Here is a 14,524-nt window from a genome sequence, read left to right as displayed (position 1 = left end):
GGAAAGTGAATTATTGCAGATCTGACAGCAGAAACTGAGTCTGACACAGAGGAATATAGGGCATTGTGGGAACCCAGAAGAGGAGGTCTCTGCTTGCGGGTTGGTTGAAATGAGCAGATGGCTAAGTGGTAGTACGACTGCTCGGGTGTGTGGATAGATGATTGCGTAAGTGAACAGAAAGGTGGAAAGATGGATATGTGGGTGATGGTGGATGAGCAGATAGAAGACTGGGTGGATAGATTAGTGAGTGGGTGGCTAGAAGGATGGGTGAATGGATAGATACAGGGATATTTTACTATGCAGATAGAGAAGAAGGATTTTGGAAAGGATGGATGGATGGATGGATGGGAGGGAGGGTGGGTGGATGGGAGGATGGATGGATGGGTGAATGGATGAATAAATATGGAAATGAATGAGTGGGAAGTTGGACGAATGAATGGGTATGACATTGAATGGATAGATGTACAGTTATGTGGATATATGTATATATAAATATTTGAAATATGGACAAGTAAGATTTGAAAGGATGGCTGGATGCATGGATGGGTGGATGGGTGGAGAGTTATTTGGAAGGATAGTTAGTTGACTGAATGAATGAGTAAAAAGCTGAGCTCATTGCTGGGAAGTTGGACACTTTCCCAGTGAGATCACCAGACCAGCTGAAAGAAAGGGTTGCAAATCCACACATTCATTCACTCATCAAATACCAGTAAGCACCTATTTGTGTGTCCGGTGCTGTGTTATGCTCTGGGATTAGGTGTGGCACTTGCCTTTATAGAGCTGGCATTCCACAGGGAAGTCAGACAACAAATAGTCAGATGGAGAGAGACTCGTTGTCAAAGAGTAATGAATGCTATGGCAGAAAAATAAAGCAGAGGGAGAGAGTAGAGGTGACAGGAAGAGGACGCTACTGGGGGTAGGTGGAAGAGACCTTCCTGAGAGGGTGAGGTGCCAACAGAAGGCGGGTCAGAGGATTGGATAGCCCAGAGGCCAGTGTGGCCCCACCAAGTGAGCAGTGAGAAAAGGGGTGACAAGGTCACAGGTAGGGGTGTGGGGCCCAGGGTTGCACTAGGGAGTAGTGAGGGGATCTGCTTGGAGCAGGCACACCTGAGAGAGGAACAACTTGCCTCTTGGCTATGAAGGCTTTCAAGGGCAGTTGTGTCTGGCTGTCCTGGAAGCCAGTGGAGACCAGGGAACCTGCGCTAGTTTGCTTTAGAGGTTCCCCTCCCTGCTCCTTTGGAAGGTGTCCCAGCTGGGAGGCCATCAGCATTTTAATTACAGCTCCCAGTCCTCAATGGTTTGCAGCCCAACCGTGAAACAGGCCCTGGGCAACATGTGGCACTTCAGAGATTTACTCCCTCACCATTTCTATATTTAGTGCCCCTGGGTGCTGTTGGCCAAGTTTTCAGAGAGAAAAAAGAAAGCAGAATGTGAGGGTGGAGTTAAGTATGAGATTTTAAGTGCATTGATCCATTTTTTTTAAAGTCGTCCTCTGAGACAAGATTCCCCAGCCATCCCGAAATCACTGTTGTCCACGGACATGGGGCCATAGCTATCCAGTGCCCTGCTTCTCTGCTCTGATAGGATGCGTGCTTTCTGTCAGAGGCCACCACGAATCAACATGTATCTACAGGCATGGGCTCCCAGTCTGTCTGAGGCTCTGCCTCAGCTGACCCAAGGTCCCAGAACCCTGTAGGCTCCCAGACTTCACCTGCTGCCTGTAAAATGCCTGGAGAGTGGAAACACCCTCTGACTCCATGGCAGGTCTGGGCAGGGCCTCAGGCTCTGCATCTCCAGCAGTCTCTCCAGGTACCCCTGCTGCTGAGAGCTGTGGCTGGATTGTGTATCCCCAAAGTTTGGGTGCTGGAAACTTAATCCTCCGAACCAAAAGGAGATCTGCAGTTAAAGCCTTTGGGAGGTGCTTAGGGATAGATAGAGTGATAGCGTTAAGGCCAGCCCTCACGGTGGCATCCGATGGCTTCATAAGAAGATGAGGAGAGGCCTGAGCTCCCACACTGTTCTGTCCCCCGTGTGTGACACCCTCTGCCATGTTGTGTCACAGCACAAGGTCCTCCCAGATGTGAGTGGCATCCATGCATTTAGGATTTCAGCCTCTAGAAATAAGCTGAATAATTCTGTATTCTTTAGAAGTTACCTACTCTCTATTATTCCATTATAGGCACAGAAAACAGGCTGGGACATTGGCTTGGAGACTACAGCTTGGCAGCAGGCATCTGGTCCTATACCATCCTATAGAAGTCTTAGAGGCCTGGGGATGTGGCTTGGGCAGGGAGCACGTCTCTAGCATGCATAATGCCCTGGGTTTGATCCCCAGCACTGAAGGAGGGGGAAAAAAGATGCTGTTAATGGAATAATGTATTTTATTTAATCTAATGTACTGTTGCCATTCACTATGTAACCAGTATACGAATACTGAGGCCTTGGGTGCTGCTTTTCCATAATAATTGTCTTCGACCTAGTGTTATACTCTCCGCACATTTAAGTCCGGAACTGTCACATGCTTCCCTGTACCCCTATAAGCTCCGAATCTGACTTAGGACTGCCTGGAGAGATGCAGCTTCATTCCCTGGGTCCCTGAGGCAGCTGTAGATTTCTGCCAAGGCCAATCCTGGAGAAATGAGGAGGCGGCACTAGGTCCCTGCAGCCCCTTCCCCTCCCTGGTGGGCCAGCAGGTCTGTTCTCTACCTCATTTGGATTATACAACCCCGAGGGGGCTTCTCTTACCAGTCCCCAATTTTGTGGTCAAAGAATCAGTTTCAGAGAATCTAAGCAGTGTCCTCAGAGTGGCCCAGCCAGGAGGTGACAGACCTGGGACTTGAAGCAAAAATATTGAAACTCTTTCTCCACTGCAGTAAGAGAGTATGTCTTTTAGCATGACAGGGCTTCAGGGGAACGTCTACCCATTATTTCTACAGATATGCCAGGGATACGTGGACCATGAAGCCAAGAGAGCGTCTGTTGTGAGAAGGAAAGCCCTTTGGTTGGCAGGGCTGGGACAGCACAAGTCCTGGGAAGTCCTGAGTCCCAGCTCCTGAAACAGACCCTGAAGCTTAGAGCAGCACCAGGAAGTCAGAGTCCTCTCAGCCATGCCCACTCTGTGCCTGAGTGGAGGACGTCCATTGTACTCAGCTGGAAACTTCCATGAGATCAAGACCAGACACTCAACCAGAAGGACCAACCAGTTCCATTCAATAGGAATCGAATATAATCCCCAGTCAGAAAAGGGTATCTCAGAGGAGATGCTCCAGCCTGTATATGCCAGCTACCTGAGGCCAGCCATTCCTAACTCACAGATGCCTATTAAGCATCTTCCTGGAGAAGGCTTCTTACATGTGCCTCATGGACCACACAGCTGGACACAGGGAAAACAGCAAGTCCTCAAAAAACCTCATGGCTGGGAGGATACAAAGTAGGATGGTGCAAGGGAGCCTGACAGAGGAGGGGTGCTGAAGCTGAGGGCCCACAAGAAGGATGACACAGGATGACAGTGGCAGATATAGGGATCTTGATTGGGAATAAACATGGCTTCTCAGGATTGCCTGGTACCAAACTGTTTACTGAGAGTGTTTGGCATGGCTGAGAGGCAGCAGGTGTCCTGGGCACCAGAGGGTAGGACGAAGTTGTTTTCTTAAGAGGTGGCCACTTGATCTCTGATAACTGCCCTCCATCCCATGGCAGTGAAGCCTAGCTGTGCTCAGATGCGTCCTGGCTTTCAGGAGTGGGTATGTCCCAGTACACATCTCCCAGGAAGTCTGTCCAGAGCTCTGTAGCCATCCACACCCTTCCTTTCCTATGCTGCCCATTGCTGAGATACACCCAGCTTCTCTCCGACATCTCCCTGTCACCCTTTGGTCTTTGCAGCCTCTGGGCTTCTGCCCAGGCACTTCGGCTCCTGGCAATGCCCTAGCCTTGCTTCCCTGAATGCCTCAAAACTCACAGGTCCCTTCTTCCAGAAAGCCTCACGGGCACATCACGTGCTTGGTGTATACAGAATGCAAAGGCTTCTCTGTGGGCCAGATCTAAGGAAGAAAGATTCACTGGCCTGTCTGTCCCCCTAACCATGCAGAGTCTCCTGAGGAGAGAGACCTTGCCTGACCAGCCTCACTTCACCAGCACCTAACATAGGCTTTATGTAGCAGAGGGCCTGGCCCTCAAATGGCTCTGGAAGGACAGACAAGGGTTATGTCCCCTGATTAACAGTATCAGAAGAGCTTTGAATGTTCTTCCATGCCTGTCCACAGCTGAGACCAAGTCAGAACCTATAGACCCTGGGCCAGGCTTCTGGATATCCAGCCCCTACTGACTCTGCAGAGCAGCTTTCCTCTGAGTGCCTCACAGCTCCAAAGCAGCAGGGCCAAGCAAGTATGGAAAGAGATCCTGGAAACCACAGGTTAAATAAAGCCTTTCCCGCTGTGCATCAGTGATCTTAGGAATTTTGTTATAGTGACATAAATCTGACTAACAATATTCCTTTCCTTTTCATGGAAGAAGACTATTCCGTTATATGGAGAAAAAAAAAACACCCTAACAAAATGCCGAGTTAAATCTCCAGTTCAGATTGTATTAAGGGAAATAAACCAAGAATAGGAATGCAATGTGAAACACATACAGACATCCCTTAGAGAACTCTGGTTTGGGGAAAAACAAAGGGAAGTTGGGAACTTTAGTAGAGAGAGATCTACATAGCTTGCTTTGAGGTAAGGTCTGATGGCACCCTGAGCGCTGGTAGGAGCTGTGACTGTTGCTTGGTAGCATTACCTATGTAAAGCTAGTTTTCAGGTCACAGTGGCTATTCTGTGGTTAGTTGCTGAGTGAAAATAGCCCTAAGGACTGGTGGAGTGCCCCCCGCCCCGTTTCTCATGGCCCTTTGTATGTTAGTGGAATATGACAAGATGCCTCTATTTGCAGGAACTTATCAAACCCTGTTTGTCTGGTGAGGGCTTTGGGAGTTGTTCCATTTGAACTGCCACGGTTGTTGCTGCAAAGAACACATGTCACCTTGTCCTTCTGGTCTGACCTCTGTGCTGTCCATTTGCCTAGGCACTGCCACCTTGGAGCTGTCTCCAAAAGTGCATAAGTCTAGGACCAAAAGAGGAGGAGGGACTGACAGATGTTAGGTCTTAGAATGGGCTGCATAGGCCAGCTACATCCTAGATTTCCAAGGGCCGGTCAGAGCATCAGGTTGGTGGGCGGCATGAACACTAGCTATCTTTTTTTTTTTTTTTTTTTTTTTTTTTTTTTTTTGCATTTGTCCCCACCTCCTTCAATTGAAGAGTTGAGAGAAATCAACTGTTATACCTACAACCCCTTTGTGATAGTAAACACTTTTGAGAACCTAACCCCAGCCTGAGTGAGGTGAGCCATGGCCTAAGGCTGCTACCACCTCATTCTTCTAGATTAGTGTGTGTGTGTGTGTGTGTGTGTGTGTGTAGTGTGGGTGAGGGATGTACTGTAGGTATGTCATTATATAAATGTAAAAGTATACAAGTATGGCAGGGGGTGGGGGTACATGCCTTTAATTCTAGAGACAGGAGGATCTCTGTGAGTTTGAGGCCAGTCTGACCTACAGAGCAAGTTCCAGGACAGCCAGATCTCCACGAGTAACCCTGTTTCAAAAAACCAAGAAAGAGATACACAAGTGTGTCTTGTGTGTGGTATGTGGAGGTGTGTGAGCATGTGTGACTTTGAGGGAGGGTTCCAATGCGTATGCAGATGAGACTTGGCACCTCTTGTATGGTAATGAGTGCAAGGGTGTGTACCTGTGGAGCTGTGTGGGTTTCCCCACTGGAGGGAAGGCATTACTTCTGCTGTTTGACCACAGCAGAACAGTGCCAGGCCTGCTGGTGTACCCAAGGAGACAAGATGGACCACTTATGAAGTGCAAGTTCCTAGAAGACCCCAGTGTTAGAGGACGGGTTCCAGACAAGTCCATAACTCAAGGACAGCAGAGAGTCACAAATAGGGGCTGAGCCTCTCTGACCCGATAGGCAATGATTTCCAGAGGCCTCTAGTCTATACAAGAAAGCCTCTCTGACTGGGCCCAAAGCCCCTTTTCTAGGGCATGTCTTCTGTGCTGGGCTCTGCAGCATAAGGGCTGCAGGGGCCCCAGCCTGTGGAATGCAGCTGTGCCTACACCCACCTGCGCCAGATAGGGACACTGGCTTGAAGTGAGTGTACTCAATATGGCTTAAAGAATGCGACCAAAGAGAAAATACACCAAGTATTTACAGAAAAAGCTATTTCCTTCTTTGGTCTGAGTTGCCCAGAGGAATACAGCTGCAGTTAAGTGCAAGGAAGCTTTTGGCTCATGATGGATGGGTCCAAGAAAGAGGGGAGGGGAGCAGAAGGGGAGGAGTGAGGTAAAAAGGATCAGTGAAGGATGAGGATCAGGAGGAGCAGTGGAGGTAGAGCAGCAAGTAGAGGAGCAGCAGGAGGAGGAGGAGCAGTGGGGGAGGAGCAGTGGGAGGAGGAGGAGCAGTGGGGAGAGGAGGAGCAGTAGGAGAGGAGTAGCAGGAAGAGCAGTGGGAGGAGGAGAAGCAGTGGGGGAGGAGCAGTAGGGAGGAGCAGCAAGTAGAGGAGCAGCAGGAGAAGGAGGAACAGTGGGAGGAGAAGCAGCAAGTGGAAGAGCAGCAGGAGAAGGAGGAGCAGTGGGAGGAGGAGGAGCAGTGGGGAAGGAGCAGCTAGAGGAGGAGCAGCTGGAGGAGGAGCAGCAGGAAGAGGAGCAGTAGGGAGGAGCAAATGTTCCCTGCCTCTGGATGATTTGTTTCAGCATGCTATCACAGAGACTCTGAACACCTGGATCTCTGCCCACCACCTGAGGTACAAATGACCCAGGATTGATGCCTCAGAGGGGACCAGGGAAGGAAGCAGCAATGTCAGCTAACTCAGATTCTCAGCCATAAGCTCCCAGGTCCTGGCCTCCCCATGCCCTTTGAATTTATAGCTTAGGGTGGTGGTGGTGGTGGTGGCAGTGGCAGTGGCAGCAGCGGTGATGGTGGTGTATATGTGCTTTGTATATGTGTGCTTGGCGTTATGTGTGTTTATAGGTGCACATGTGACATGAGGCATTTGTGTGGAGGACAACCTCAAATGTCACTCCTCACCTTCTACCGTCTTTGAGACAGGATCTCTTTGTTCTTCATTGTGACATACACTAGGATATCTGGCCTTCTAGCTGCTGGGGAGTTTCCTGTCTCCACCTCCTACCTTGCTAAAGAGCACCCAGACTCACATGCACATGTGATTGTGTCCAGTGGATTCTGGGAATCCAAACTTGTCCTCCAATCCTACAGCAAGGGCTTTACCCACTGGCATCTCCCCACCTGTCCCTAAGTCCTTTTTAATATGCAAACCAATCCTCAGCAACCCAGGCCATGTTGCTATGGCCTCAAACCTATTGGCTGGGGACTATTTTACACACACACAGACACACACACACACATACACACACACACACACAACAATAACAACAACAACAACAAACCCCCCTCCAGCACAGATGGAAGGATTTCTGTAGCAGTCTAGATACTTTACAATGTATTAATATGACTCAGGCTGGCTCAAGGACAGAGAACTCACTGGTTCCTGAAACTGAAGGGTCCTGTGGCAGTGAATTGAGGCCCAGCTTGACCCTGGGGTTAAGCACTATTCCCAGGAACCAGCTGCTCACATCCCTACTTCCCAGCTCACTTTCTTAGTCGGTATTGGACTCAGTTTCCCAAACTAACAAGATGTTTGTCCATAGCTGTGGACTTCACCATCCCATTTGTTCATCTCAGGTGAGAAATAAGCAACATGTCTTCAGTTCACACCTAATACCCAAGACTTTCTCTGATTGGCTGTGATTGGGTCAAGCCATGAGCCCTTACCAATGATTAGTGTGATGGGTGGAACTGGGAATACTGACTGGTGTGAGGTGGGGAGGTATCTGTGGGACCTGGGGAGGTGACTGGTGGGAACTGGGGAGATAACTAGTGAGAACTCAAGAGGTGACTGTGGGAACTAGGAGCAATGACAGGTGGGAACTGGAAAAGGGAAGTGGCTGATGGGGAACTGGAGAGATGGTTGTTGGCAGCTGGAATCAGTGACCAGTGGGGTGACTTCCATTATGGTAACTAAGGAAAGTCTCACTGAGGACCCAGTGTCAGCCATATCAGCCTTGATTTAAAAAAAAAAGTACCAAAAATAAGAGTGTCCTGCTGGGGTAGGCCAGACCTGTGTAGGAGATGAATAGGACCCAAGATCCTGGAGGGGGGCACATTCCTAGACTGAGGCACATTCCTGAGGAGGGCTCAGCAGAGGTGATCTCTCTCAGGAATCAGGAAGTCCTCTGACTGTGTTGAGAAGCTCAGATAGTTTCAGTGTAGCTCCAGGCTGGGGGTCGTGGACAGAAACAATGATGTTCCACACAGGGAAACAACATGTAGGGTGGGATGGCCCTTTGGATGCTTTGGACGCTGTATTGCGTGGCCCACACTTTGGTGACCAGTGCCCTAAGCACAGACTGAGCGGGAGCAAGAGATGACGTCCAACCTCTCTTCTCTCAAAACTCCTCCTGTCCGCCAGACCCTCCGTGGGCAGGTTCTGATAGTATCTACTTGGCATTATGTATGAGTCAAGGTATTTTCTGGAGCCAAGTTTCTCCCCAGGCCTCCTCAGACCTGAGCACCCCACCCTGAGGAGTTCTGGGCTCTGGGCAGCACCTGGTACATTGTCGGCAACTTCCTGGAGGACTTGTCAGAAAGAGATTGATGTCCCTCCCTCCTGGCGGTGCGGAAAATCCTTCCTGCTGCTTTAGACAGGTTTGAGGCACTGCTGGGAGACCCAAAAGCATCTCAGCTGCAATCACACCCACTGGGTGCAGGAAGCCTCTCCAAAGAGCCAGTTGCTGATTGTATATACTCCAAGACAGAGGGCTTACCCCTTCACAAGAGCCCCCTCCCAGCAGGAGTGAGCTTGGTAGAGAAGGCTAGCCTCTCAAGGAGCAGGGCTCTGCTGCCAAGGAAGACCCCCACCTACCAGTGTCCAATCTAGTCACACTGTCCTTCCTGCTTACCCCGTCCCAAACAAGAATGCAGAGCCCATGGATCCAGGCTCAAGGACCCTGGACATTGCTTTTGGTAGGCTGAGCTGTGCTGGCCTCTCTTCTAGTTCTGTCACATCTGATTCGCCTTTCTTTTGACAGACAGGACCTCACTATGCTGCAGTTCTCTTAGCCCAGCTCCCCAAGTGCAGTATAAGACTTTGCTCTCTGTCTCTATCTCTGTCTCTGTCTCTGTCTCTGTCTCTGTCTCTGTCTGTCTCTCTCTCTCTCTCTGTCTCTCTCTCTGCCTGTCTCTCTCTCTCTCTCTCTTTCTCTCTCTCTCTCTCTCTCTCTCTCTCTCTCTCTCTCTCTCTCGTGTGTGTGTGTGTGTGTGTGTGTGTGTGTACATTAGGCATCCACCAACATGACCTCAGACTGCTGGTTTTCTAGCAGTTTTATAGCAAATCCTGGGTTTGTGGTCATCAAAGCATGCAGTCTTTCTCAGTCTCTCCCATTCTGTATGTTTGCAGCCGATTTTAACATAAAAATTCTTGAGTGTTTGCCTGTCTTCTGGCTGCACTCACAGGTGTGTTAGTCTGCAGAAGGGGCAGAATTCTTCTTGGGACTCCACACAACCGACACGAGACATGCCAGGTGGTGGAAGCCAAGATCCAGCTGTACCAAACGACCCCCTGCTCTGCAGATGCCCTGCGTCCTGGCCAGTGCCTCAGCCTGAATGTGCCCCCTGTGTTTTGTACATGTATTCTTCCTCAAGCCCAACTTCCGGCCTCCTGACTCGGTGCAGATTCCCGCCCACCCTCAGCCCCCATGGCTGCCTCACTCACAGTCACTGCATCTCACCTCTTCTCTCCTCCCATGGCTGCTGCCTGCATTAGAGCTACATCATCTCTGGCCCAGACACCGAGGACAGTGTCCCTCAGGCTTCTCTCCTGCCACTCTCTCCTCCATCCTCATCTCTACTTCATGCAGAATGAGCTCCTGGCTGCCAAGATATTTCTCTGCCCTCCTGCTGGCTCCTCAGCTCTGCCACCCTGAGCCTCTACCCATCCATCCACAGGGCCTACTTCGCCTTCCTCCCAGGGCCTGCATCCCACCCACACAGGCACAGGAAATGCTATTCTAGTCAGCCCTCCTTATTCCCTGGATCCTGCACACTTCTTGCCTTCCTGGAGCCCACCCTCAACCCTTTCCCACGTGTCCCCCACTACTCCTTCAACCCACAGTGCCCACCAGTTTCTGTAAGTTCCATGAACACCTTGGGTCTTGAACCATAAGCTCAGAGACAGAAGAGGGTGCACCTCAGAGCAGGCAAAGGTCTGCTGTTTCCAGCCCTCCCAGAGGAAGCCCCCTGCCTCTGCCCCTGCCCCTGCCCCTGCCCATAGCACAGGTGATACCAGCAGCACAGGGCAAGTATTCTTTGCAAAATGAACAAGTGAATGATGGAATGCACCTGGGGCCAAACAGCCCTCCATTCTCCTTGCCAACAGAAGTGAGCACTGTTGCTACACCAGGCCAGTTGTCATGGATTGATGACTGCCCCAGTTGGGGTTCTCGGGGAAAGGAGGCTGGGCAAAGTTCAGATCTGAGCTCTGCAGGAAATAGATGGAAACTAAGCCCTGAGGTGCTTCTGTGTGTGTGTGTGTGTGTGTGTGTGTGTGTGTGTGTGTGTGTGTGTGTGTGTGTGTGTGTGCGTGTGCGTGTGCGCGCGCACGCTACCAACCTGTGCCACTGCCTCAGTTGGAGTGGCCAGGATGTCTCTAAGTTCCCTGAGACAGGCCACTAGGGCAGAGCTCCCGTATGTCCCAAGGAATTCTGCCTTAATGGAGAACACTGATATATGGATGGCTCAACACTGCCCAGGAGAGTAACAGGTAGAAGGACCCTACTTTGTTAATCAGGGGAAACTTCCTAGAACAAGCAACATTATTTTACTTTATATCTTGGCATATGAGCTGTATCAGAATGGAACTACTCAAATAGATTTCTTAATCCATACAATAAAATTAGTGGGTCTAAAAGGTGGCCCACTGCCTGGGACTGGAGGCCTGCTGGAATCTAGACAGGGTGTCCAGCAGGTACTGCGACTTTTGATGGTGGGGACACAGCCTCCCATGAGGTCCAGTGGGAATCTGGCAGGAACAAAAACTCTTTAGCATTTTCCAGGGGCCAGCCTGCTGAGGCTAGACCCAGATGTGTCTTTCTTTCCTCCTGGGTTTCCCTTTGGCCTTGTGTTGGTCTGAAGAGTGGCAGACCCTAGTATGCCCATACAACCCTCCTTTACCTGGGACCCAGAGGTGTGACCTGTTAGGGAGTAGTTCAGATGTCCCTCTGGTGAACTCCCTTTGGGCAGTCCAAGTACCTGCTGGGGACTAGACCTTGAAAGGTGCTGGTGACTGTCACCATAGGGGCTTCAAAACCTCCACTGTCTGACCTGAAGCATGGGGCCTAGGAATCCTGGCTGCTCAGAAGCCAGGATCTAGCCTGACCTTGAGGGATGGGAGCTAGCATAAAAGACTGTGTTTCCTCTGCTGCTGTCTGTGCCCGAGGTGGGGGGCAGTGCTGCTGTCTGTGCCCGATGGGCGGCCAGCCCTGGCCAGGACAGTTGTGACTATGCTGAATACAGTGAGATCTCTGAGACTTGCAGAGTGCACAGTTAGCAGAGCTAGGCTGGCTGTCACCTGATTAAGGGCCCATTCAAGGTCACCACAGCCCCAGCCCAACAGTGACTGCAGAGGAAGGGGAGAGGCCTGATGGGAGAGGCAGGTTGCACGAGGCAGTGGGTGGCCACTATACTCCTAGAGCTTTGGAACCCAGCCTTCAGCTCAGGGACCTGCTGCCACAGGACTCTGGGCAGTAAGTAAGTCACAGTTGCTCCAGGACACCATAGAGAGCTTTGTCAACATTGGGCCAGCTTTTACACCAGCAGGTCTTTGGTCCTCATCCAAGTGTTGATGGATGCCATAGGTTTGGCAAGGAATCCGAAAAGCCTGTCTTCTAAACTGAACCCTCCTGTGTTGTAAGCATAGGTTAAAACTGATCTTAGACCCACTCAGACCAAACCAAGGAGAACCAATGTGCATTTGGACCGAGCGGGGCTGCTCTCACCAAATGGGGAGAGCTGAGAGTCAAGAGGGCACACACATGCAGGCAGAGCACTACATCAAGGCTATGGAGGCAGAGGGACTGGAGTCCAGGGCCACGTTTCCTGTGCCAAAGAAGAGAATGAAAGCTATAGTGGGCCAAGAGGGCCTGGATGGTTGGGCTGGGTCTGCACTTAGCCATGAGCCACAGTGACGAGTTCTGTGCTTTTTTCTTTTCTTTTCTTTTCTTTCTTTCTCTCTCTCTCTCTCTCTCTCTCTCTCTCTCTCTCTCTCTCTCTCTCTTTTCTTTTTCCTGCTTCTCTGCAGATCCTGGAGGAGAACATGAGACTAGAGTGTAAGTGCCATGGTGTGTCCGGCTCTTGTACCACTAAGACGTGCTGGACCACACTGCCACAATTCCGAGAGCTAGGCTACGTGCTCAAGGACAAATACAATGAGGCCGTCCATGTGGAACCTGTGCGAGCCAGCCGAAACAAGCGGCCCACCTTCCTGAAGATCAAGAAGCCCCTGTCCTACCGTAAGCCCATGGACACTGACCTGGTGTACATCGAGAAGTCACCCAACTACTGTGAAGAGGACCCAGTGACAGGCAGCGTGGGTACGCAGGGCCGCGCCTGCAATAAAACAGCCCCTCAGGCTAGTGGCTGTGACCTCATGTGCTGCGGCCGTGGCTACAACACGCACCAGTATGCCCGGGTATGGCAGTGCAACTGCAAATTCCACTGGTGCTGCTATGTCAAGTGCAACACGTGCAGCGAGCGCACGGAGATGTACACATGCAAGTGAACAGCGGTCATAAGTCAGACCACAGGCAGGACACAACCTCCCTGTAGGCCACTGCCTGGGTGCTCATACGGGGAACCACAGAAGCACTGTCCTTGTCTTTTCTGCTGAGGGGGATGGGCATTCTGGCTTTCCTGCAGACTCCTGTGGGAAGCATCTCTCAGAGGCTTCGCCCCTCCTATCTCACACGGATGCTGCTGGGCCTCCCTCCCCCAGATACTGCCCGAGCTGTTCCACGGCTGGAATAAAGTTTTCTTCAGCAGGAGCCCTGGAGCCTCGGGCCTCGTCATAGCAATATTTAACAATTTATTCTGATAAGAAATAATATTAATTTATTTAATTAAAGAGAATTCTTCCACTTCGTCGGGATCCGTTTTCTGCAATCAAAGTGGACTGCTTGAGGTCCTGGTGGGAAGGCTGCCGCTAGGACTGGGAGCGGAGAACAACTGTACATAGTCATTCTTTATGCAGATGTTTCTACTAGTTGATTTTTCAAGTACCCTTCTGCAGTGCTAGGTGTTAAGTACAAAGAGAAAATGGTCTTTATACACATATAGATATATATGCCCACACATTTGTACTTTTTCGTTTTGTTTTTGCTGTTTGCTGCTACCTATCCAGAATCTAAGCTGGTCCAGATCTGGAGCTGTTTGTCTGCAGGACACACCCTCATTCTTTTTTTTTTTTTTTTTTTTTTTTTTTTTTTCCCCTCCGCAGTTCAAAGCTCACCGTTAAAAAAGTTCCACTGGGAATAGCGTGTGTGAGGGGACATGAATCATAAATTCCCAGAAGTTTCCATCTCCTGGAAAGTGAACCACTGGATAAGAGGGTTTCTAAGAGACTATTTTTCTATGAATACTTTATTTATGTGGAGTCTGCCTGTGTTGCCCCATGGCCCATTGCTTCTTCTTAACACTGGTACTCACTCAGGGGCAGGAGGACAAGGCCAGGTGTGTGGGCAGGTCCCCTAGGGACCCTCACACAGTTGGGTTCTGGAGTTCCATTTGCCAAGGGGGCCACAGCAGTTCCCAGATGCCTGGGCTGGGGTATCCTCTGTGTTAAAGGAGAAGGAATCATTCCCCAGCGTTAGCCTGATGAGCTCAGGTCTTAGGATGAGGTCACTAAATGGTAAATCTTGGGAGGCGGCCTCAGGATGAGCTGCAGTGGTGGATGAGTCCAGTGTCCTGCACATTTTATCATCATCAGTGCGACCTGACGTTCACCATCAGGCAGAGGCCAGCTCAGGGATGCTGATATCTCAGCAGAACAGACCAGCCACTGCCTGTGTGCCTGCAGGTGAGGTGTAGTCCTAAGAGAAGGGAGTCTGAAAGGAGGGAGAAGGGGCAAGCCAAGAATTGTTGGCCAACCACAGTGAAAGTGGCCCCTCTGCAGTAGAGCCAGCTACACCTGTGTCTCGGAACCAGGAAACCCTTCCAGAAGGGTTTTTTATGTGTGTCCACATGCATTTCCACCTGTGTGCATGTAAGCACATGTAAGCACATGCACACACTCCTGTGCCAGCGCTTTGAAGTACCTCCAGAGTGCTCACATGTACATGTGCTTACATGTATCTCTA

The 14,524-nt window shown here is 50.6% G+C and overlaps 1 protein-coding gene across 1 annotated transcript in view; it reads left to right on the top strand.

Annotated features, from left to right (window-relative positions):
- Positions 1–13,643, top strand: part of Wnt7a (Wnt family member 7A) — a 45,106-nt gene extending 31,463 nt beyond the window's left edge. The window contains 1 exon segment of the mRNA XM_051154912.1: positions 12,472–13,643. Within this exon segment, the coding sequence (XP_051010869.1) occupies positions 12,472–12,951 (480 nt within the window). The 3' untranslated portion in view covers positions 12,952–13,643.
- Positions 13,644–14,524: the final 881 nt, after the last annotated feature.

The sequence above is a fragment of the Acomys russatus genome, chromosome 13 (genome assembly GCF_903995435.1).
Source record: "Acomys russatus chromosome 13, mAcoRus1.1, whole genome shotgun sequence".
In the NCBI taxonomy this organism is placed as follows: Eukaryota; Metazoa; Chordata; class Mammalia; order Rodentia; family Muridae; genus Acomys; species Acomys russatus.
Note: the sequence above shows the minus strand (reverse complement) of the source record. Positions and strands in the feature narration are given on the sequence as shown.